The sequence below is a fragment of the Stegodyphus dumicola genome, chromosome 11 (genome assembly GCF_044657685.1).
Source record: "Stegodyphus dumicola isolate Sdum_Otavi_A_Nest chromosome 11, ASM4465768v1".
NCBI classification, from domain to species: domain Eukaryota; kingdom Metazoa; phylum Arthropoda; class Arachnida; order Araneae; family Eresidae; genus Stegodyphus; species Stegodyphus dumicola.
Window position 1 is genome coordinate 69,430,227 of NC_140778.1, and position 26,577 is coordinate 69,456,803.

General features: G+C 34.3%; 1 protein-coding gene across 1 annotated transcript in view; it reads left to right on the forward strand.

Moving 5' to 3' along the window:
* The window catches only part of LOC118190809 (cubilin-like), a 413,937-nt gene that overhangs the window by 326,702 nt on the left and 60,658 nt on the right, over positions 1 to 26,577 (forward strand). The window contains exons 52-55 of the mRNA XM_085826303.1: positions 3,160 to 3,321; positions 13,540 to 13,728; positions 22,387 to 22,510; positions 23,481 to 23,689. Coding sequence (XP_085682429.1) covers positions 3,160 to 3,321; positions 13,540 to 13,728; positions 22,387 to 22,510; positions 23,481 to 23,689 — 684 coding nt within the window. The remainder of the gene's footprint in view (positions 1 to 3,159; positions 3,322 to 13,539; positions 13,729 to 22,386; positions 22,511 to 23,480; positions 23,690 to 26,577) is intronic.

A 26,577-nucleotide genomic window follows, 5' to 3' on the forward strand; every position in this document is an offset into this window, starting at 1 on the left:
TCAATTGCAGAATCTTTAAATGCATCTGATTCAACAAGAATAAACGCATGGTTGGACAAATCTGGTCCAGACAGTAGAGGGGGGGCCAAAATTAAGTTTCAGTAAGGATTTTTCATTCTTGCAGATTTCTCTTATAATGGAAAAAGCAAAAAGTTAAAAAAAAAAAAAAAAAAAACTGAAAGCTTTCAAATTTTACATTACGCCCAAAGGGGCGTTATTTTAACATTTTTTTGGGTTGCATTTATTTGTTAAATATCATATTCTTCGCACTTAAACCATAAAATTCAGTTCAACAGCAATATCGCAAAATAATTTTTAAATGAGCATATCTTTAGAATTTTCGATACACCGTCTCGCGCGCTTGAGATAAAAAAAATTTTTTTTTTGTACATTGTTTTCATTGTTCGCTTTTAAATCGTTCAGTTTGTTAATCAAAAATTCGCTAAAGTTTTACAAAATATGAAATAAATTATAAAACAAATTCCACATTTGTGGAATTCCATATTCGGGTGGAAATGTACGTTATTCAAAATTGGATGGCTCTAGGTACCGTTGTTTTATCACAATGCGAGAAACATACATACATTTGTGCAGATTTTTCATTATTTAATTTCTTGAAATATAATACAGAGCGATAATATTTGCTGGCAGCAATTTGAAAAGTGAATCGGATATGTTTCTCCCATTGTGAAAAAACGAGAGTACCTAGAGCCGTTAAATTTTAAATAACGTTGTCCTCGACACGACCATGTGAACCTGGAAGCTCGAAATTGATGTATCATTTTTATAAACCTTTAATGAATTTTTGACCAGCAGACTCAATGATTTGAATGCGAGCAGTGGCAACGTTGTATAGAGTAAAATATTTTTATTTCCAGCGCACGAGACTGTCGCAAATAATGAAGGTATGCTTTTTAAACATTTCCTGACTTTGCTGTTGAATTGAATTTTATGCGGGATAAGTACAAAGAACATGGTATTTAATAAGTAAAGTTAAATCGTAAAATGTTAATAATAAAAAGATAACAAAAATGTCCAAGCCATCTTATTAAGAAAATTGAGCACTGATATGATGAGCGGAGAAAAGAATGATAAAAATAGAAAAATGTCTGTTAACACATAATACTGCATCTTGAATTCTAAACATATGCTGCTATGCTCGCTTTAAAATTTTTATAATTTTGCTGTTGATTGTATGCAGCTTAAGTAAGAAGAAAATGGTGTTTAATAATAATGCTAACAGAAGTGAGTATAACTGAAAACTGGTATATTGCGAGCTCATCGAGAGCGTTAAGAAACCTTAACAAATCTTTCGGGTGATCGTTAAAATCTGAACTCTTTCAGATTTTAATTTTATTAAATATGTTTAATAATAATTAAAGTAAACGGTAATTAATGTAGTTAAAAATGTTTTCGTGTGTATATATATATATTTCAAGACCTATTATCTTTAGAAGCCAATGCGGTGAAAAAAACAGAAAACAAAAAAAAAATTGTTTCAACAAAAAACGAAACAAAAAAAATTGTTTCAACAGAAAACAAAACCAAAAATATATATATATATCCAGAAAATAAAAATTTAGGAATATAATGTTTTTTGATACAGTAATTTTTTAAATTCTTGGTTTATTAATTTGAGCAGGAAAGTATATAAAGTCTTTTTTCTAAGTGTAAACTCTGCAAAAAATATATATATAAATATATGTATAGGATGTGTAAATATAAACGTAATTATTTATTGAAACAATGACAGCATCTCAAAAATTTTAAGACTTAAATCTTTTGGCAACTGAAAAAGATAAGAAATTTATGTAAAATAGCGTATCACTTTCACTTTCACCGTGTTCTATTTCCCTTGTCATTTTTATCAGTCAGAGTTTTTACAGTTATTAAAGATTTATTTAATGCTTTTGATAATACAATTTTCACACCACTTCAATGTAATATTTTTATGTTTTAACCAAAATTTAGATATTTGAAATTAAAAGAAAGCACGTACATAAAACTCCAACAATTCTAAATAGTAGAAGCAACAGTTACAGTTACTGTGAATTTGTTGTTTTTCAGTGTTGCCAACAAATATCGAAAGAAGGAGAATTTAATTTTTATTAGTCCAAAGGGATTTGAATCCCGAAGAACTATTAGTTTCGTTTTGGCATTTTGCGTCGGACTCATAAATGTCGGTTCACTTTTCAAACTGTTGCCACAAAATCTTAGAGTCCTGCATTATATTTGAAGAAATAAAATAATGAAAAATCTGCATAAATGTATGTATATTTCTCGTATTGTGATAAAACAACGGTACATAGAGTCATCGAATTTTGAATAACGTAATCCTCCAACGAATATGGGCATGTGGAAGACCAAATTTGAAATTTGAAATTTGTTTTATGATCGATTTCCTATTTTTTAAAACTTTGACGAATTTTTGATTAACAAACTCAAGGATTTCAAAGCGAGCAATGGCAACGTTGTGCAGAAAAAACATTTTTATCTCCAGCGCGTGAGTCTCTGTATCAGAAATTCTACAGATATGCTCGTTTTAAAACTATTTTGCGATATTGCTGTTGCACTGGATCTTATGGTTTAAGTGCGAGGAACATGATATTTAATAAAGAAAGGTAACACACAAAATGTTAAAAAACGCCCCTTTGGACGTAATTTAAAATCTGAAACATTTCAGATTTTTTTTTTTTTTCAAAGTTTATTTGAAATTAAAAGAAAGCCCGTACATAAAACTCAAACAATTCTAAATAGTAGAAGTAATGTTAATTTGTTGTTTTTCATTGTTGCCAACAAATATCGAAAGAAGAAGAATTTAATTTTTATTTCAAAGTTTATGTAAAAGGTATTGATAAAAGGTTGACTTAGTCAAATCGGCTTCTGAAATTATTATACAATATATTCAGAAGCTATTAATAAAGGGCTGTCTGACCTAGAAAAAATGAAGCAACGAGTAAATTCTTTAATAACTAAGAAGAATATTATTTATTTCATCAAAATTTACAAAAATAAGAAAATATCAAAAATTAGACTTAACCTCATTGGCTTCTAAGCGACTCATATAAAAATAGCGAGACGGAACTAAGTAAAAACGAGAGAATTCACGAATAAAAGCTATCATTTTCATATGAGTAAGATTCTGTTTTATTTCTCTAGGCTGTGGAGGCAATTTTACAAAGAACAGAGGGCAAATATTTTCTCCTTATTATCCTGATGTCTATCGTGGAACTCTCAACTGCACTTACACCATTGGAAAAGCTGGGCAGTACATAGGAATACAGTTTGAAGATTATTATACTGATCATTCTTATTCAAAAAGTAAATAACTAATTAATCACTCCTTTTCATCAACGCCTTTCATTTATGAACTGACCGTACTTCCTCTTTTTAATTACATAATTATTTTTTGAATATTTATTAGTTGCATATTTATTATTGTAGGTTACTTGTTTAATATTGTATGTTATTCTTCTTGTAAGGTATCCTTAAGTTTAACTAACATTTTTTATTCAAATTTTTGTTATCTTTCCTGAACTCTTTAACTTCCCTACGCATTTCCTCCCCAGGAAGTGAATGAATAGTTAAGTGAAGTGAGTATTTGAACGGGTGAATATTGAAGTTTATTCAGAGCCATGTTGTCGCTAGCCAGCACACGTTTCGATGCTGATCTTGCTGTTACGCTAATACGCGCCTTGGTTATTTCGGATAGTAGTCACTAACGTAGCTAACCCAGCACTATTCTATTTAGACTTGAATTGATTTATATGCTATGTTTAGGTTCCACAGTAAGTCGATGGTGTTATCGTAAAGCACGAAGAACGTGCCTTTTCTGTTCGTAGTTTGAAATAATTTAAAGGGTAATTTTTCCCTTTTCTCCTTGTCGTGTTGTTACTTCACGCCTGAGCGAGAACTCGCCAGGTTCATTGTAGAATCTAGATTAGTTTATGTGGGAAAGAAGAGAGAGATATTATATTCTTTAATGTAAAACATAGTTATTTAACCAGTTAACTGGGATTGACGAGTATACTCGTTATGGAGAAGCGACACGATTTTGTGTATTGACGAGCATACTCGTCATGTGTATATTATGTTAATGAAATGGAAAGATAAGAGGGAGGTTTAATTAGTAAGTACTGTACATAATGATAACGTAATAGAAACGGAGAAGAGAAAAATAATAACAAAGAAACCGGAACTAGTGAATGATTATATAATAAAAAAAATGGGTGAAGTGGATATGAGCGATGGAATTATCATAGCGTATTCCACAGCAAGAAAACGACTCAAAAAGTACTACAAAAAGATATTTCTCCATTTCTTAGACATTATGTGTCTGAATGCATTCATATTATATAAAAAGAAATAATAAGCCAATTAGGCGGAAATCATGTTCCGGATTATATACTCGGAACATAGAATAAAAACAACCCTACGCGAAGGTGTTCGCATTGCTACAAATGTCAGATCAGGAAGGAATCGCGTTGCTGGTGTTCGATTTGCAAAGTCCCATTGTGTATAGTACCCTGTTTCGTTGAATATCACTCCGCAGCAGGAATTTAAATTCTTACTTTTAGATGTATAATATTTAATTTAATTTATTGCGTTTTTAGTTTAATATTTATGTAATATATGCTTACGTTAACCAAATAAGTAAATATTAGTAATAAAATTTTCAATTTTATAAAATAAACCCATCTTTTTCATCCAATATCATACCAGCGCAACTTACTCTGTGATTGACGAATATACTCGTCATGGCTCGAATCTGGCAATACAAAACGGTGCGCACTCTTAAACGAGAGCGCCACAGTTAGCTGGTTAAAATGATTGACTTCCTCACAAAGATGTAGCGAAACGTAAGGTATTAATTAAAAGGAAAATATCTAAGTTAGACTTACAAGTATTCTATATTTCCTTTAATTACATAATTAGTGTCAAGAAAACAATCCACTTCTAGACATTATTGTCTGGATTTTGACATTATTGTCTTTTCTTACTCTTTAATAACAATAAACAAAGATTGCATGAATCCAAAGTTTTAAGCTACCATCAAATAAATGGACACAGTACCTTCGTTTCGGTGAGCTAGAAATATAGCTAGGAGTATTACATGATTCTGTCTCCACAGCCATATACCGCAACACCCACCTTTGCACAAACATCTTGCTTCGCATACCTAACTTACTTCTAGCAAATTAAATATGTGTCTGTTTTGTTTATGGCACATATTAATGTGCAATATACTAATATAGCACATCTAAATGTGCCATATACGAAATTTGGTATCCTATCATAGTAGTATTTCTAAAACTATAATACCAAATTTGTGTGATACCAATTTTGAGTGAAAATGTTGGCCAGTGATATATTTCCGTGCTTCTGAAAGATTTTATAGGTGAAAGAATAGTATAATAAAGAATAGTATAATTAGATAGGATTCAATAACAGAATATTAACAAAACGTCTAACTCTGGCTTAATGTCCTGTTTCGTTCATATGCCGTCCTAACTAGTTATTAATAACTAGCTGTATACTGGCTCAATTAAAGTAAATGCACAAGGAGCTTAAAGTAGAAGAAATGCCAAAATAGTAGCTTAAACTTCATGATGATGAGGAAAGGAGGGGGCAAAACAGAACTAGCCTGAGAGAATAAAGTCTTGAAAATGTGGCTTAAAATCAGTTTCTAGTGACGATAAATTCTTGTTAAACTTTTTTCATATAGTACACGATGTATGATGTTATGATACGATGTTTTATCCACTAGACCTAATAGACCCAGGTCTTCGAAATTTGGTACATAGGTGCATCTAAACAAGAGCCATTGCACCTCGAAGCGATTTCTTCAAAATTCGAATTTTTTTTTATTATTATTATTTTATGTTTTTTGATGAAATCGCATCAAATAGGTAATTCTTTCTCATTATATCAGCAACAGTGACACGTCGGCGTTGTTGTTGATTTATCATTGTTGCTGATATCAGCACTGTTGCCAATCGGAAAAATGAGGGCGATAATTCTGTGCAGTTTTTAAATTTATCTAGAGTTTCATGTTTTCCCCATTTCAACTAAATATTGCTGCTACAGGTGCTATATGACACTTTCTGTTTCATATGACAAAAAAGAACACATATCTGTTACTAAGCCAGCAAGACATACCTAAGGTTCATTATGAATACGGATCCACATATCTACTTTGGATACCATAACTATACACAGAAACATAACGCTCTACTTGCTTACCAGTACCATACAGCTGACAAATTGGAATGTCAACTGCCTAAAGTATTAAATCAATATTCTTACCTTTTATATAGATGTTTTATACTTGAGCAATAAGCGATTCATGGAAAGTCAATTATATCTTCTAACCGAGCTCAGTTAAGTATGTCTGAGATGTTCTGCGAATGATTGTTGTTGCTGACAACCCCCAACTCAACACCAGTTAGGTAGAAAGTTAAAAATGCTTCAAAAGGAAAGTGGAGCTGATTGGCCATAGGATTTACTTATTTTGCACTCATCATTTTACTCTCTGTTCATAGAGTATCATCGTGTGTTTTAGTATTTTTATCCAGTAACATCACAGCCTTTGTTCCTCCGTAAAGAGGGACCAAATATGCATTTGTAGTGACACTAACACAATTTACTTATTTTAGTACTTTCTGTTTCTGTTACGGACCAACTCCTGTGCTATGTAATATTGCTGTCTATGGTCTCAAAATCCCTCCACCTTCTTTACTGTCTCCTTATCTCTGTAGCGAAACTTCGTATAAGTTCCTTCTTGTAAAATTTCCCATACTCAAGTAAGTGTATATGTCATTCATCAAGGTGATATGAAAACTCCGAGAAATCATGTTTTGAATAGAAAACATGGCTTTCAAAAGCGAATCCGTTTTTATAACTTTTTATTTAGTTTACTTATTTTGATGGAATTTTGTCATCGAATTTTAACCTACTTCCTGATGTTTTTCTTAGATACTGGACGTTTGTTGAAAAAAGGCTACGGGAAGTTGGTTAATTTATTTATTAGGATAATTAACATTTTTGTTAAGGGATATTGCTTATTTCATTGTAATTTTTGACACAGCTTTAATATAGCCCACCCAGAATTTTAACCAAAACATTTCGCCAAGAATGGCAATAAATGAAATGATGTGGTAACCCATACTATTCGCCAAAAGCAATGTAAACAAGAGGATGGAATTACGGTTACAATTAACTTAGTGGTCAATTACATTTATTCAATTTCAATACAGGCCCACCAGCGGCCGAGCGGTAAAGTCGCTGAACACTGGTAGTTCGGTCCGAGGTTCGAATCCCGCGAACGGGCTGGCTGCATGGGTGTTTTCGTGGTTTTCCCCATGTGTAACGTGTATACGAGCCAGTTTCCCTTAGAAAGTCCTCCACGAAGGCATCCCTCCTCTTAGGCAGATAGCCCTCGAGGCTTTGCCATAATCACACACACAATTTCAATACAAATTACCGAGATATCCATTTACTCAAAGTTAAATGCTCGTGCCCTGTATTCTTACTTTTCCGGCACAGATTTTTTTAAAATTTGTCTCGCACTGCATTACACGGAGAAATACGGCATTTTAAATTATAATTCTACTAAAATTAATATCCAAATACGCAATTCGTAACACTGTTATCGGCGATTGTTTAACGCTCAGGTACCGTGGAGAATACTATTTTAGATATTTTTTCTTTTTGGCTACTTTGGAGGTTAGATTTTTGTATTTATGGCTTGCTCTAAACCTGCTGTTAGTGATGTTGTAATTAAGTATCAGGAGATTTTAAAGGAAAATTTATGGTGGAAGTTTTAAAAACAAACGTAAAAGTTTGGGAAAACCAGGCATTCCAAACGGATATTTTATGTATGAATTAACAAGAGAGTATGAACTTTTTAGAGGATTTTTGATGGATTGTGGACTATTGAAGGATAACGCTTCTTGTGAAAAATGTAAGATACCATGCGTGTTAGTTAGTCAGAAAAAGTCATCGAACGGTACTATTTGGCGATGCAAGGAGTGTAGGGCTGAGAAATCAATTACGATAGGATTTTTGTTCGCCTGTAGTAGACTCAATTTTTCTGGAAGCATTTTTTTTTTACAACTCAGTGGAGTTGCTTATGCGCGAGTTTCTGCAATTCTCCGATTTCTTTTAGAGAAAAGCAGATTTCTGAGCATTTGAGCAATGCAGAGTTTATTCAATGTCTGATTTTTTAAGTGAAAAGAGATTGCTATGTACATGGGCAAAGCCAAGGTAATGCGCAATGCGGTGTTTGTGCAATTCTCTGTTTTTTTTAAGGGAAAATAGATCGATGTGTACATGGGCAAAGTTAGTGTCATGCGCAATGCCGACGTTGTACGCGGTGCCGAGTTTGCGCAATTCTCTGATTTTTTTAAGTGAAAATAGATGGATGTGTACATAGGCAAAGCCAATGTAGTGCGCAATGCCGAAGTTGGGCGCGGTGCCGAGTTTGTGCATTTCTCTGATTTTTTTAAGTGAAAATTGATCGATATGTACATGGGCACAGCCAATGAATTGCGCAATGACGATGTTGTGCGCGTTACCAAGTTTGTGCAATTCTCTGATTTTTTTTTAAGTGAAAATAGATCGATGTGTACATGGAAACCGAGTTTGTGTAATTCTTTGATGTTTTTCGAACGAATACAGATCGTTGTGTACAAGGGAAAACGAGGCAGTTTGTGAAGCCGAGCTGTAATGTAACGTATTTTATGTGCAGTGTTTAACATATCCTTGTGTATTTTAAATTTGCAATGTTGTTTTAATTGTAAATTATATTTGAGACTTCTTTTTTCATTTAAATTGTATTTTTAAGTGTTTGGTTTTGATATGTTGATAATGCTTTCCGACTTACGATAAATATCGATAGTTCGGCGATCTACTCAACAGTAGAAAACTGTGAACTTTGACCCTCTTAGTAACTTTTACCTCATTATTTTAATACGTAGTGTTTGTTATCGTAATTGCACTTTATAATATGAGTTCTTTGATAATATGTGTGTGTGTATGTGAAGCATTGCTTAGTATTTCAAATTTGTAGTACGTATTTTCTTATAATATTTTCTTTCATTGTGAGAAATTAGATTTTTTTTATTTATTAATGTGTAGAATTCTAGTATCCCTACAGAGAATTAGGAATTTAGGAAACTGATATGAAAGCTGTGTATAATGTTCATATGGAATAAAAAATATTTCTCTTTTTTTATTAATGTAAATTTTAAAAATTTTAGAAAATAATGAAAATTGTCTAGTTACTGGTATGAAAGGGATTATGTCGTTACGTAATCAATAAGGTAATTCGTAAAAATGAAAAAAATTGAAAAGGTCCACAATATGAATTTAAATTTAAAAAATCTTTTTTTATTTGTATAAATGCTGAAGCTTAAAAATCTTTAAAAATACTGAAACTGTATGAAATACAAAGTATTAGAGACTGAGACGTTGTTTACCGTTTTTGATAATTGGTAGAATTCGCTTACTGTATCATGGTAATTTTAAATATAAACAATTCATCATACTTAGTTTCAGTAACGTCTAAGCTTAAATGTTAGAAATGTAAATTTAAAGAATTTGATGTTAATTTACGATAAGAAACAATTTATTATTGCTATTTTAAAGAGAAAATAGAAAGTACGCGTAGCGTAAATGGAGAATACGTTGTGCGTCAGAAGCTTATTCCCACTCATTTATGGACGTCACACATCTCCGCCTTCGCAACGTTGTTGATGTAGCCTATTCTGTGCTTTTACCAAATTATTTATAAAGGCTGAAATAGCTAAAGGTTTCCGATATTGTTTTTAAAATTACATCCTTTTAATCTTAATCTTTTCATTAATCATTCCTTAATATTTTTTCTTTTAAAATCGTGTATGATAGTCGTGAATTTATTTCTATTAGCCACGATTTATGGTAAAATCCAGATGGCCGCCATTTTTGAAACACGGAGTTTCGTCGAGAATTTCGATGGTAACCATTTTCCAAAACAACGTATTTTACGCGGTTTGACGCTAAAAACAATTCGCCAAACTTTGAAGGTGGGCTATACTGAAGCTGTTACTCATTTTTTTTATATGCAATATATTTTTATTGAAAAAAAAAAATTTTTATAAAGTTTTGCAAAGTAAATTTCTGTGCAGTTTTTAAATTTAATGTTTGGTGTTCCTTTTAGGCATTTTTCCGGTGCATTTAAAAGCCAGACGAAAGCTGGCCGCGTAGCGACTAGCAGAAAATATTTTTGTACTTTTCCGTTTAGCCGACGCAGGCGATAAAGTTGCCAGTAACGGTACAACAGATGCCAAACGGAATATTCTCGCTGGTAACCTTTCACGCCTCATTTTCAAAACAAGTCGCAGCCATTTCTTATCAGATTGATTGTTTCATTCAACACTGGCATACAATTACATAGAATATTTACAAAGATAATTAAATTTTATGCCCTAACACGATTTGCGGTAATTAGTTAATTACGATGCAATTACACCGCTCACCCGAAGGTGAAAATATAGATAAGGCAAAGTCAAGGGTTAAATTCATCCATTCTAATGAGAATGCACAAGCGAAGTAAAGCACTGCGGTTTTACATATTTTCTGAGTAAGCTATTCGTACGAATTGAAATAATTCTTGCGTTTAAACTTGCATTTTAAGTTAAGATTCAACTTGAAATTAAGTAGAGAATTAGATTTTTGTAGCGTAGTTTACGTGAGATGAGATCACTTGGGGTCACGTGATATGAACCGACGAATCAGGATGTTGAACGATGGAAGCATAGTAAATTCTTAAATTAATGTCTTTTTACTTATTATTGTCTTTATTTATTGGCTTTTTACAAAATTTTAAACGATATTAAAATGTTTATGCCTTCAAAATAAAAAATTCTTAGAACTAATATTTTTTATGTGTATCTGTATGTTGTCGCCAATAAATTCTGCTTGGCGAGATTTGCGCCGGCGAAACGGAAAAGTACCAATACTTTTTAATCTTTTTGATAAACTGCAACTCGAAAACGCTTTTGAAAACTCCAAATCTTTTTGATAAACGTAAACAATTTATATTTTAAGCAAAGCGATGAAACTCCTAAATGTAAGATTGTTTTGTTTTTGTTTGGTTTACTTAATTACAGCAAAGAAATCGAGGGCTATCTGCTTAAGGGAAGGGATGTCTTTGTGGAGTACTTTGTAGGGGAATTGGCTTGTATACATGTTACACATTGTAAAATTTGGCATCTACGTAGGTTGGGGCAAAAGTCATAGCAACTATTTTTTTTTTCTTGAAGATACCAGTCCGGTTGGAAAATGTGACATACACAGACGAGAGGACAAGGTCTTAACTGCATGTATGGACAATGAATAGCACTGAAATATAGTAACACACGAATTTATTACGTTAATATACAGGGCAATATAGCCATTACCGTGCGAAAGAATGTTAACACAATACACATGAAGTTGACATGATAAACCTGGGCCTAAAGACCTTCATTGTAGTCCCCTGCTTCTGTGCTTCTGTCACCACACGCTGCTAACAATGTGGGAGGTGCTGAATACCATCAGCCTCAGCATTCGCCGCACCATGTGTGAATCGGGTCATCTAAACCGCCTACCGCGTGTTGGGTCCTTAATCTTGGGAATGAGATCAAAGTCACAGGGCGAAAAGTCAGGAGAGTAAGGTGGGTGCTCCAATTCTTCCCATCCCAACGTCGGAGTAGCTGTCGTACACAATCTGCTTTATATGGTCTTGCATTGTCATGCAGTATTATTGCACTGTCCACAAGATTCGGACGTTTATCTCGAATACCACGTCGTATCTGTCGCACCAGGAATTCCCTGTAGTACTGTGCGGTCACTGTTCTGTCATGAGGAACAAAGTGGCAAACAATAACATCCCTGACGTCATACGCAACGATCAGCATCAACTTGACTGGGGAAGGATTCTGACGCTAGCTCATTACGCAATATCCTGTGAACGGTGCGTTTCTCGATTCCACTTGCCCTCTGTAACTCCAGTAATGTCCTCGTCTGTCTTCATCTATGAGGTGCTCGATGACGGCACGTGCCAAATCAGTCCGCACACTCACCGGTCGTCCCGAACGTTGCTCATCACTGGTTGACACACGCGCTTGCCGAAACATTCCTACCCACCGTGCTACTGTACGATATGGTAGGGCATTATTCCCAAGGGCTTCTACTAATTCACTGTGACATTCCGTCGCATTTCTCCCTCGGAGAACGGCTATTTTGATGTAAGCGCGCTGCTCAACACAGGTTACTTCCATCTCGCACGGCACTCACCAACTGACTAATTTCAGAGCCCTCGCTACCAAGTAGGCGCTCAATCCCGGAACGAATTCTATTGTTTGCCGGAAGAGTCCAAAATTTGTAGGTATGGTACGTGAAAGTAGGGATGAGCTAAGAGGAGAAAGAGAAAGGGATTTTGAGTATAGGAAATTTCAGTCTTTCCCTGATTGAGCGCCTACTATGAACGGGCTCCTGCTTTGTGAGGGTAGCTAGCGTTTCGTTAGCAAGTGTATTATTTATTATTCTTATTGATTGTCTGCCTCTTTTTTTACAGTTGCAATTTTCTACAATACCTTAGGTAAATTAAACTTTACAGTTACGTATTGTAACTTCATGTAATACTCTGTTACTTTACCGTAATAAGAGTTCTAATAAATATTAAATTTCGTTGTAACAAACAAAATTATGTAATTTCGCCAAAACGTTATGCCTTTAAGCAAATTTTAAATAAGCATACAGTTTTACATTGCAAACACGTATTTTTCTACGAAGTATTTTTTTTTTTTTTTTCATAAATTGATAAAAATTAATTTGTCCTACAATAAAATATTCAATAACACATGGAGCATAAAAATAAGCAGTGAAACTCCTTCCACGGTTCGGGAATAAGTCAGCGAAAATATCCCTTTTTTCCGTAGTACCCACTGAAAGCCATTCTACGATCTAATTATTCCCGTTGGAAACCATTCCTGAACCTTTCCTTTCTATTCCTCTCACCTGCGTATATTGAACTCGCCCAGCTAACAATAGCAGGCGTTCCCAGATTGACGGTCTAGTCTCGCTACCACGGTCTAGTCTCGCTACCACAGAGGCAGCTTATCACAAACAATACACACTATGCCTGCAGAACTTCCACACGAAACATATGCGTTTTGTGATCCGTTCACATAACTACAAGAAAAAAAATAGTTGCAATGACTTTTGCCCCAAACCTCGTATTTGAGTTTTATAATTTAGTTCAGATTGTTTTCTGGCATCTTTACAGTCATCAAATAAAATTTGAAAACTGCCAAAGTTAATGGTATTTCATATACTTCCCAACAGTTATCATTTTTTATATTGCTAAAAATTAGCATCAAGCAACTTGTGTTATATTATCTTGAAAACTAATTAAGTCTTATAATAATAACAGACTGAAGACAGTGTTTTTTTATTTGGTTTTATTCATTTTGTGGTTCAACTGCTTTAGTGAATAAATAAACTAAATGCTTTCAGGGAACCCGGCATGCGCATCTGCTTATTTGGAAATATACCAGAAAGAAGTATCTGAATCCAACAAACAAGGCATATACTGCGACGGAATTCCACCAGCCAGTCGTACTTTACTTGGACCAGTCACGATAAGATACATTAATTCCAATGCAAATACTGCTCATGGATTTGACTTAAAATACGAAGTTTTAGGTAAATATAAAACCACTCATCTTCCCTTTAAAAAATTAAAAAAGTAATCTTGAGCTTTAAAATAACTTGTCATGTACACTGTGAAAAAAAAAAAAAATGGGGGCAGTTCTATATTTCACATCCTACTCAACCGATTGAGGAAATTCAACTTGAGTTTTTCATGTCTCGAAAGCGCGGCTTAGCATATGTATTAGATTTATATATACCACTGTTCTAATATAGGTATTTTGACACAAAATGGGACTTTTTCTGAAATGACATGCCAATGTTTTTCCATATTTCAATTCTACGACTCAAATTACACCAAACTACCAAATTTTGTAAAAATCGCACGAGTAGTTTTTGAAAGATTAGCTCTCAAAATTTTAGCTCCTCCATGTTAATTCAATTTGGTATGTATATATAAATATCTCATGTTTTATTAAATTTATTTCATTCCTTATTACACAGTTCGAAATTTAGGATCATTCAGCCATTCTTTAAGATTTATTTTTGAAATTTGTATTTTTTAATAATTTTTCTAAATTTTTCGAAAACAATTTTGAATTATAGCTTATAGAAATTTTACAATTGTCTTAAAGTAAATGTATTTTAAGCATACCTGCAAACAATTAGAGCTTTTTATTCGAAATTTCCGAAGATATACGTGAATTTGTATATTGGCGCCTTTCGAAATTTCTCATATTTGTTGAAAGCGATAATAATGAATGGTTTACGTACTTTGCTAAAATTATTTGAAACTAAGAACGATATGACTTTACTTCCGCTCACCTACAATGTAAAAAGATAAGAACGAAGTCACTTTTTTTTCCGTTTCAGCATAATGGAAGGGTAAGGAAAATAGGTTGCCATACATTAAGAAGTTCGCCAAGTGAATTATTCTTGGAGCAAACTGGAAAAATTGTGCCAAGATTAATTTTTGAATTTCTCCGTAAATTTCGTACCGTATTTTACAAAATTGAATATATAGGGATCAATTGAGTCGTAGAATCCAAATATGGAAAAAAAAATTGGTATGTTATTTCAGAAAAAGTCCGATTTTGTATCAAAATACCTATGTTAGAACAATGCTATATATAAATCTAATATATCCTTGTGATGAACCAGCTTTTGTCCCCGGAATAAATAGATCGTTGAAGAATTATAGTCGAAGCTTAAATTATCAGACGATAAATTAAAAAAAAAAAAAAAAAAAAAAACAGGATCCACTTATTATTATTCAGTAGAAATAGCAGTTACAAAATCAGATATCCGGACTAAATAAAAAGAATTACTAATAACTTTTTGTATGAAGTTTACTGCATCGTGACATTTAAGAAAAAGCCCCGATATTCCTTTTGCGAGTCCTTTTATGGCTTCTGGAAAGGCGGAGCTTCGAAGAAATGACGTCAGCCTCGTCAGCCAATCCAGTTCGTTTTAAATATTTCCAGAACATTCTATAACTGTACGTGTAGAAAAGGCGGGAAAAACAACTTGACTACGGGGCTGTGGATTTAATTCCACGTACTTTCAAATAAGAGAACGTCGCCATTAAAAATGAAAAGACATACAGTTAGAATTTTAAGTGTATTCTTGACTATGGAATGTTATTATTACATATATATATATATATATATTAAGTCGCGCTTTCGAGACATGAAAAACGCAATTTGAATTTGAATTTCGTCGATCGACCCCCCCCCAGGAGAACAGGAGATATAGAACTGTACCTCTTCTTCCACCACCTCCCCGCAGTGTACAAAACTAAGTACAATAACATATTGTTGCGTTCTACGGGTTCGTGGATTTGGAGCAATCGAAGACAACACCTGATGAAGAATCAAAGCACAATTTGTTCACCAGTAGGCAATATTAAAGAGGGTAGTTCGAAAGATACGTTTACAGTCGTGGAAAAACTATGATAAACATACCGAAACAATTATTTATAAATTATATGACCCAGTTCAGTTTTTATACAGTATTTATTCGCAATGATCTAATTATTCTATTGGGTGTAAGCTCTCAGACCTAGATCGAGAGATTGGGTGTAAGATCTCAGACCTAGACGAGAGAAGTGGCGTAACAAGACCAAGGAACCACGGTGTTACACCGCTTCTCTCATGTGGCTGAAACAATCAGAAACAAAGCTTTTAGGCTATAACGGTGAAGGCAGCTTCACTGCAAAGCATTACAGTGCAGATCTCCACACGGTTGATCACTGTCAAGCTAATCTCTGAACTCAAGACACTACTCTCTCCCAGGACAGGCAGGGTATATATATCTATGTAATATTTTGGCCGTCAGGCACCGGAATGACAAAGCTGGACTATGTAACTACATGAGAGTCCAGCTTTGTCTCACTGAAAAAGCATGATGACGCATTTAGCACAACTGGGCGTGAAAAATCACAATCTTTATTTTTTATGCATATCAAATCGTTATTTTGGGACAAGATATTTCTTAATTATAGTTGAATACAATAAGTTCCGTTTAACGTCATTTTAGGCAAATAAGCAGCAGCGTGGAAAAGTAGCTTGTTACCAGCAGGAAAGTGTAAGTGAAAGAGAGCGCAGCAGTTGAAAGAAAAAAGGGAGGGAGTCAAATAATTTCAGTCCGAATTAGAAAAAAGTTTTGATTTACAATTATTTGATAGGGCAGGAGATATCTGCATCAAACGTTGCAAAGCAGGGAAGGATCTCGAATTTGGGACAATAGAGGGGAAGAGCACCTAATCTACAACATTAATTTTGATGTCGGCAATTATTTTTTAACAGCATCTATCGTATTTTGTTATCCCACCTTCGAGAATAATAATCTTCGAGAGTAATAATAATAAGGTGGGTTACAGTTATATATATATAAATGATTAGAATAATATAGATATTTTTCTTATGACCCACCTTCAAGAATATTACCCAGAAAACCGCTAAAAATGTGTTCTAAAAAGTTTTCGCTCCGTCTATAACATATCGCATTTTTGTCAACAAAATATTGCCAAATGGGCGATTTCGTGCAAAATCAGGCAACCCTGTCTTTCAATGCCACTTTCTGTCAACCCTGATCCCTCTTTGCAGAAGCTGTCTCACCGCAGCTGGGCATTTCGCGACAATATCTTTCCATTCCTGTCAACTATCTTCAATACTTCTGGCGGCTATCACCTCAGTGGTATGTCTGAATATCTGCCCCACTTCAGCACAAATATTTTCAAAGAAAAAATATACAAAATCGGAAAAATAAATATCTTTCAAAGGTTTGCTTATAAGGTATTTCTCCTGCTCTCCTAGCGTGCCTCGTGATGTAGTGGTTCTGCACGCTGAGCTGGTATTCCAGAGGTCTGTGGTTCGATTCCCAGCAAAGGCGATTGCTCATTTTGCATCTCTCCGGCTTTTCCAATTATCCAATATCAGGTTACTAATGTTAGGTTACTAATTTCATGTTACCAATCCATTAGGTTACTAATGTCTCCACATGCTGATTATTAGATTTCAAATGTTTGCTAATTAGTAATTATTTTGTGAAGAGTATATTTCTGTAAAAAATGAATCTCTCGTATATAATGTGAGAAATATCTTTAACATTATTTACATATAATTACCAAGAGTACAAAATACGATTAATACTGTCTTATTCTTTCTTGAGGTGAGAGATCACCTGAGCACCAGCTAGCTCCGTACTAGATGTTAACAATCTTCAGTTCATCACCGAGGCGCCCTCGATGATGAACTGAAGATAACAGAATAGAGGCAAACACAGAATAGAGGCTGCTAATGAATTCGTGTGAGGAAAAGAATTTTTTTAAAATTATCTATTTATTTATATATTTCAATTTCACATCAGATGTTAATTAAACATTTAAAGAAGTTTGTGGTATCCTTATCTTTGTCCTTTCTAAGAATATCACATTTGCCTTTGTCCTTTATAAAAATATCACATTTGCCTTTGTCCTTTCTAAGAATATCACATTTGCTTTTTTCCTTTATAAGAAGATCACATTTGCCTTTGTACTTTATAAGAACATCACATTTGCCTTTCTCCTTTCTAAGAACATCATATTTGCCTTTCCCCTTTATAAGAACATCACATTTGCCTTTCTCCTTTATAAGAACATCACATTTGCCTTTCTCCTTTCTAAGAACATCACATTTGCCTTTGTCCTTTCTAAGAACGTCACATTTGTTTAGTAATGTGTTTATGAGTTACTATTCCACATTATATATTAATTCCGCATTTAAAGAAATTTTTCTTATCCATGCCTTTGTTCTTTTCCAATAATATCACATTTGTTTAGTAATGTTTTTATGTATTACTATTCCACATAAGATATTGATTCCGCGTTTAAAGAAATATTTTTATCCATGCCCTTGTTCTTTTTCAAGGATATCGCATTTGTTTAGTAATGCGTTACTATTCCACATTAGATATTGATTTCACATTTAAAGAAATTTTTCTTATCCATGAATTTGTCCTTTTCCAAGAATATCACATTTGTTTAATAATGTGTTTATTTATTACTATTGCACATTCGATATTAATTCCATATTTATAGAAATTTTTCTTATGCCTTTGTGCTTTCTCAAGAACATTGCATTTGTTTAGTAATGTGTTTATTTATTACTATTCCACATTCGATATTAATTCCACATTTAAAGAAATTTTTCTCATCAGTGCCTTTGTCTTTTCCCAAGAACATCGCATTTTAGTTATGTGTTTATTTATTACTCTTCATTATATATTAATTCAATATTTAAAGAAAATTTTCGATCCATGCCGTTGTCCTTTCTAAGAATATCACATTTGTTTAATATGCTGTGGAAAAAATCATTTCTTAATCATTGTTCTAGTACTGATTATGCCTAGATAGAACAATGAGTACAGCAGTTCTAATACTGATTAAGCCTAAAATATGTATAGCAACTAAGATATAGCTGCCATATATACATTATTTCTATTTTACCATGAGCTTTGCATCCTCTGTGAGTTTCTTGCCCCAGGTATTATTTGCCCACTAAGTTATATATGGGAGACTTTCAATCTTAATTGTTCTGAAGGATTTTCTAATTTCTTCTGATGAATTTAGCATGATCAGAACAAACACTGATATTTCAGAAAATGCCTATTCATTTGGAAAAGTTTCGTGTTTTTTCCTCATGAAATGAAAAATTTCGCAGTGAAGTAAATCATCTTCAAATTAAAACTGACTCTAGAACTTTGATCTTCGTCGATGATTATGTAAGAAGATTGATGTCTCCTTTTCGTCGATGATTAGGTATTTTTTGGAAGCAGGAAAGATGAAAAATTAACAACGCCTTCGCCGGGAATCGAACCTCTGGAATACGCGCTCAGCATGCAGACTACTACACCACGAAGGTAGAAGAAACACTTTATATACTCTCTCTTTTTAAAGAGCGACTGGGACCCAGAATATTTTCAATAAATTATTACACACTGTAAAAAGTAATTAAATTAGAAAAGTGTTTAAAACCAATATTTGATATGTTTCATAATATGACGCACTTCCTTTGTTATACTTTGTTTCGTTCAACCATAACATAATGTTTAATTTAGCCATTTTCGACAGTATATCAAATTGAAAACACAAGTAAACAAGTGTACTACTTCAAAATGTTTGGGATATTTTTGTACAACTTTTATACTCGTCTAAATGCAATTTAAAATCATAGTTTCAAAAACAATTTCAGTTTCAATGTTAGCCCAAAATTTTAATCATTTTTGCTTTTTCGGTGATAAGTAGTTTTGCTCTTTGATGAAATAACATTTCTTATTAAATTTCTCTCTGGCAGTGGTGGCCAAAATTGTGGACACTTTTGGAAATTTTTATGTTTTTGAACTTTATATGCTTATAGAAAATGTTACGTTTCGCAAAATGCAAACTTGTATATATCATTTTAAAGAGAATTTATTACTGAATTCAATACAAAACACAAAATTCAATTATTTGCAATACAAAAAAAGTTATATGTACTTTAATATAAATAAAAAACACCGTTATGAAGTGGTTTTTAATGTCTAGCTTTCCTGGCCAATCACTGTTCTTGTTCTGAGAAGCAATCAAATGTTAGTAACTGTCAGTAGAAGCTGACATCATGTTTACACTTGAAACAATTGTTATTTTGCTTTGTTCTGTAGAAGGAGAACCTGTTTCTTATACACTGCAATTACAAGTAGGAATTTTTGTAAAAATTTTTAATATTTAGTCAAGAAGCAATGACATCAAATAAAAGAGTAGATTGGACACCTAGAAAGAGATGTAATATTATTGTGTTACGAGAAAGTGGTCTTTCCTATGCTAAAATTGCAAGACAGGCGGGTGGTTCAGTGACTACATCTGGAGTCGGAAAGTTTTGTTTACGATATCAGGAGACAAATTCAATAAAAAACAAAGAAGGAAAAGGCCGAAAAAAGTGCACCACATCTATTGATGACAGAAGAATAAAATGACCAAGATAGAAAAATGTCATCAGCGGCCATCAGAAGTGATCTGAATGATGCTGGTCTTTCTGTCAGTTCAAGAACAATCAGGAGAAGATTAACAGATGCTGGACTGAGAGGTAGAATTCCACAAAAGAAGCTTTATCTTAATTTTCAGCAACGAAAAAAAGACTACAGTGGGCAAAGGAACACATTAATTGGACAGATGATCAGTGGTCACAAGTTATATGGAGTGATGAAACTAAGATATCGTTATTCGGTAGTAATGGGCGAAAATATGTAAGACGTAGAATAGGAGAAGAGCTACATCCCGACTGCATTCAAGCAACTGTGAAGAACCCAGTTCGTGTTATGATTTGGTCATGCATGTCAGCAGATGGTATTGGTCGCCTTCATGTCATCGATTGGACACTGAATGCCAGAAAATACATTGATACTATTCTAGAACCGAAACTTCTACCTTCCATCAGAGATCTCTTTCCCAATAACGCTTCGTTTATTTTTCAGCAGGATTCTGCTCTTTGCCACACGGCCAAAATATCGAAAGAGTGGTTTCGTACAAAGAGCATTAAATTGTTGTGGCCAGGAAACAAAAACCTGACCTCAATCCTATCGAAAATTTGTGGCACCGTTTGAAAACTCTTGTCCGAATAAGGCGCCCATCAAATAAAAGGGAACTAATTGAGGCTATAATTGTTTCCTGGCATCATGTAATAACGAAAGAAGAGCTTAAAACTCTTTTCAGCTCAATGAAACGTCGATGTGAAGCTGTAATCAAAAATAAAGGGTACCCTACTAAGTACTGATAACTCACTGCAATCATCACTATCTAATGTATATCGATAACTATTATCGTTTAACTTTTGTGGTATTGCAAAGAATTGAATTTTGGGTTTTGTATTGAATTCAGTTATAAATTCTCTTTAAAATGATATATACAAGTTTGCATTTTGTGAAATGTAACGTTTTCTATACGCACACACATAAGTTACACATAAGTTTAAAAACATCAAAATTTCCAAAAGTGTCCACAATTTTGGCCACCATTGTATTCTTATAAAGGAATTAATTAAGCGCATCTCTGAGACTTTTTCGTTACGTATATATCACGTTTTGGTAACTAACTAAAGCATAAGAAATATTTTACTGCCCACCAACCGGGATAGAGGTTAGCGACGCTGACGTTCGTACTGAAGGTCCCTGGTTCGAATCCCGGAGAAGGCAGGTCCCAATCACATTATGTTTCGGCTACGCGGGACTTGACGTCGAAAGGGACAATTCTCAGAACCCGCAGAATTCCAGGAAACACACGTTAGCTAGGTTACCATTCTCACTTACTACAAAGACTTGAACGCCAAACAGTAATGGATTATCGCTCAAATCGGGATCACGTGATCCTTCAGAAGCAGAACTTTCGTCTGATTGGCTGTCTCTACCCGGGACACGACACATTTTCGGTGAGGTTTGAAAAAATCCCGCATAACCGCAACGCAGTTTCCGTAAGTAGGTGGGACTTCGCTTCAGGCGGGGGTTCTTTTTTCTAGGAATCCTTCCGTTTAAACGGAAAATCTTGTTTCTCAGAAAAGTCCCGTCTAGCAGAGACTCTAGCTATGTGTGATAACCTCTTAAATGTATAGTGTCCGTGCGGCATGCGGACACTCTAAATATGCAGCGAGCCTAAAATCCTCTAGGGGCAGGGAGAAAGCTGTGAAAGACCCTCGAACCCGTCCCTCCCCCGGGGGACTCTCCATCAAAATTGGGTGCGGAACTGAGCAAAGTCGTATTGTATTGTCTTGTCACCTGTATGGTGCTCAAGGCCGTTGCTAAGGGCCGTTGCTAAGGGCTTGCATTTTTTGTCACGAAGAATTTCGTGAGCTTGTTCTGATGTTACTGTCAGGCAAGTGAGATAAGTCACACTAACTAACAACAACAATATTTTACTCACTGAAGTCTTCACTCTACGAGGAGCACATAAAATATTCGATATTTAGGAATACTTTTACCCACAATACTAAGACTTGTTTCCATAAAAGTTTGCATCTTATTTTAAGAAACAGCAGATGAAGTTCTAAGATCAGTGTTTTGAATTAATATCTTAAAATATCTACCTTTTGTTTTTAATAACATGTGCGAGTTCCTTTGCTACTGCAATCTTTTGGTTGGTCTAATGTTGTCAGTCTCTCTGCCACCCAGTGAGACATACATTTTAGTATTGTTTGTTTCTCGCAGATTGTGGTGGCATTCGTACTGATCCAAGAGGTGTGATATCTTCTCCGTCGCACTACGACTCGCATCACTACTGGAACTGTATCTGGCAGATAGAAGCTCAACCTAACAAAGTCATAGCTCTCAAGTACGTATGTTTTAGTTTCATCGCATTCCAAATCATATCGGATAGGTAATTATTGTATGAGTAATTACAATTTACTTGATTGTAAGAGTACTTGCAAAAACAGCAAAAAGAACCTGAAAGCTTTCCGATGTTACATTACGCACAACAAAGGCGCGTTTTTTTAACGTTTTGTGTGTTACCTTTATTTATTAAATATTATTATTGTTAATTACCTTTTTTTTATTAAATCTTTTGCGATAAACCGCATAAAATTCAACATATGCCGCACATAAACCGCATTAAATTCAACTCACTCGCACATAAACCGCATAAAATTCAACTTAACAGCAATATCACAAAACATATCAAAACAGCGTATCTTTAGCATTTCCGATAGACAGTCTCAGGCGCTGAGGATAAAAAAAAAATGTTCGCATACAGTATTGCCACTGCTCGTTTTGAAATCATTGTGTTTTTTTAATGAAAAATTCGTTGAAGTTTTACAAAATATGAAACTGAGCCAATAAAGAACCTAAAACTAAGAAAACAAATTCCAAATTCGGTTTTCCGAGTGCCCATGCTCGGGTAGAGGACTATGTTATTCAAAATTTGATGGCTCTAGGTACGGCTGTTTTTTTCCCAATGCGAGAAACATACAGCTATTCATGGAGATTCTTCGCTATTTAGTTTTTTTAAATGTTATACAGGGCGATAATATTTGATGGCAACTATTTGAAAAGCGATGCATCCCATTGAAGTGATTCAACGCAAAATGCCTTTTCGAGACTAATAGCTCTTCTGCGTTAACGACTTCTTGGGCTATAAAACGTTATGAGCATAAAACTACGACACTAGCATAATTCCATATTTTGAAAAAGCTTAATTTTTTGAACAATATTTGTGATTTTTCGTGTTGAAGTTTTTTAAACGAATGAAAGTCTAGATTGTCCTCTTAAATGTTTTAAAACATTGTTCTTATGTTTAATTTTAGATTTTCTGATTGGGATCTTAAACCTTCTGCCGGATGTTTGCGTAATTTTTTAGAGATAACTGACGGAAACATTTCAGGGCCTGTTCTTGCTCGCATCTGCGGTAAGGGTAGAATGACTTTCAAATCTACCGGAAACCAACTAACTGTGTGGTATTCTACATCCGAGGACACGAGCAACACATTTTCGGCCGTTTATTACAATACATACGGTAAGCTAAAGCTTTAGTAATTACCTTATGGCACATTAATATGTGAGATAAATACCAAAAAATGTAACAGTCTGGCAACACAAATTAATATTCTGACAACAAAAACTAACTCCTGGTAACTAAGCTTGGCGTCACTATAAAATGTTAGAGCCTGAGATTGTTTCATCATGAAATTCATTGGTAAAATTGTAGAATTGGGTGCCCCTTGTTTTTTTGGCGATTCTTTTTTGACGCCAATATCGGCGCCAAGAAGGTACAATTTTAAGATGTCTGCTACGCAAAACCAAAATAAGAAAAGAAGACACCATCAGTTTTGAAATTATTCCTAATGATATTTCATATTTCACATTTTATAAGAATGTTAATATTTTTAAGAATAATAACATGCAACACTTACTTGAATATATTAAAACAAGTTTTTACGTTATGGAAAAGAATAAAATTTATGTAAAATTAACGATGGGTAAAAGCTTAGAATACACTGCGTAAACAAAGTTGCGAAGGCGGAGCTAATTGACGTCCATAAATGGGTGGGACTAAGCTTGTGACGTTACAGTGTATTCTCTCAGAGCCAGAGTCGACTGTGGTAATCTTTATAGATATAGAAATAAGTACAAAAATTGTTTATATTTCACATTACCATGATACAGTAAGTGAATTCTACCAATTATTAAAACTGTAAACAACGTTCTTACAAATTACCTTATTGCTATGTAACGGCACGATCTTCATTATTTTCTAACAGTTTTAAACTTCACATTAATGAAAATAAGAAAAATATATTTATTGCATATCAGAATCATACACAGCTTTCATATCACTGTTTCTTAAATTCCTAAATCTCGTCATATTCTCTATAGGCATACTAGAATTCTAAAATTAGTAAATAAAAAATATATTTTCTCACAATGAAGAGGAAATAAGAAAATAAATACTACAAATTTGGAACACTAAGCAATGTTTTTCACTCACATAATCAATGAATTCATATTATCAAGTGCAATTACGACAACACTACATATTAAAATAATAAGTTACATTTAGGGTCAAAGTTTACAGTTTTGCTACTGCTGAGTAAATCGTCGGACTGTCAACAATAATCGTAAGTCGGAAAACATTATCAACATATAAAAACCAAGGAATTAAAAATAGAACTTAAATACAACGAAAAGTTAACTAAAATATAATTTACTATTAAAGCAAATTTAATATATACAAATGATATATTAACCATTTCACATAAAATATATCACATTACTGCACGGCATCACACACAGCCTCGCTTTGCCTATGTGCACAATGATCCATATTCACTAGTTAAACAAACTCGGTGTCCATGTGCACATCGATCTATTCTCACTTAAAAAACATACGAGAATTGCACAAACTCGGCATAGCGCACAACCTCGGCATAGCGCACAACCTCGGCATTGCGCACTCCCTTGACTTTTTCCATGTGCACATCGATCTATTTTCACTTAAAAAGCATCTCAGAATTGCACAAACTCGCCATTGCGCACTACCTTTTCCCATGTGCACATCGATCTATTTTCACTTTAAAAAAAATCCCAGAATTACACAAACTCGGCATCGCGCACAACCTCGGCATTGCGCGCTACATTGACATCTCCCATGTGCACATCGATCTATTTTCACTTAAAAAAAATCCCAAAATTGCACAAAATCGGCATCGCGGGCTACCTCGGCATTGCGCACTACCATGACTTTTCCCATGTGCACATCGATCTATTTTCACTTAAAAAAACACCCGAGAATTGCACAAACTCGGCATTGCGCACTACCTTGACTTTGTCCATGTGCACATCGATCAATTTTCATAGAAAAAATATCGAAGAATTGCACAAATTGGGCATTGCGCACTACCTTGACTTTGCCCATGTACACAGCGATCTCTTTTCATGTAAAGGAAATCACACAGTTGAATAAACATTTATAAAAAAAAATTCGTGTAGTAACATTATAAACCTAACATTTCAACTCAGTTAAAATATAACTTACGTTTCTTCAGATATGAAGCTATAGCATAACAAATTTTTTTAACAAGAAGCGTAGGCAAGATTACGACATAAAACGCATATCCAAGCCTAAGATAAGTAAACAACGAGACTTGTGCAACATCTTCTAGGATTGAGCCTGATGATGTAGTTTAAAATTCGTAAAAAATAGAACTTACCTAGATCGCTACTTCGACATCTCTTCGGCACCGTCGGAAAACTGCGGCACATACAGATCTTTTATGCAATTCAAAAAGTCTCGGAACGGATCAGCTTCCGCCTGATTTCTGTATTGTCTTCGCCACATAAACTCCGCAAAATAGGAATCAAAAATATCTTCCGACGATATCGAACACTGTTCTTACGGAATTCCCGCTTTATATTGCTTCACATACTTTCAATGTTGTTTGTATGTGGTGGTGGTGGTGTATTTAATTATGGCAAAGCACACTAGGGCTATCTGCCTAAGAGGAGGGATGCCTTTCGCGGAGGACTTTCTAAGGGAAACTGGCTCGTATACACGTTACACATGGGGAAAACCACGAAAACACCCATGCAGCCAGCCCGTTCGCGGGATTCGAACCTCGGACCGAACTACCAGTGTTCAGCGACTTTACCGCTCCGTTGTTTGTATGAGCACCAGTCGTGGGTTCAACAGAGTTCAACGAATGGTTAAGTGCTGGAAACCTTCATTCTTCAAACAGTCATAGAATTTCCAGCAATCTGAGATAATCATCGTCCCAGGCAGAATTTTTCGCCTTATAACCTCCAGCAAAATCTCTCTCGATCTGTCTTTCACAACCTCAAAAAAACACTTTCTACTCTCTCTTTCAATTCCACCAAACACCCATTTACCATTCACTCGTCTAGCTC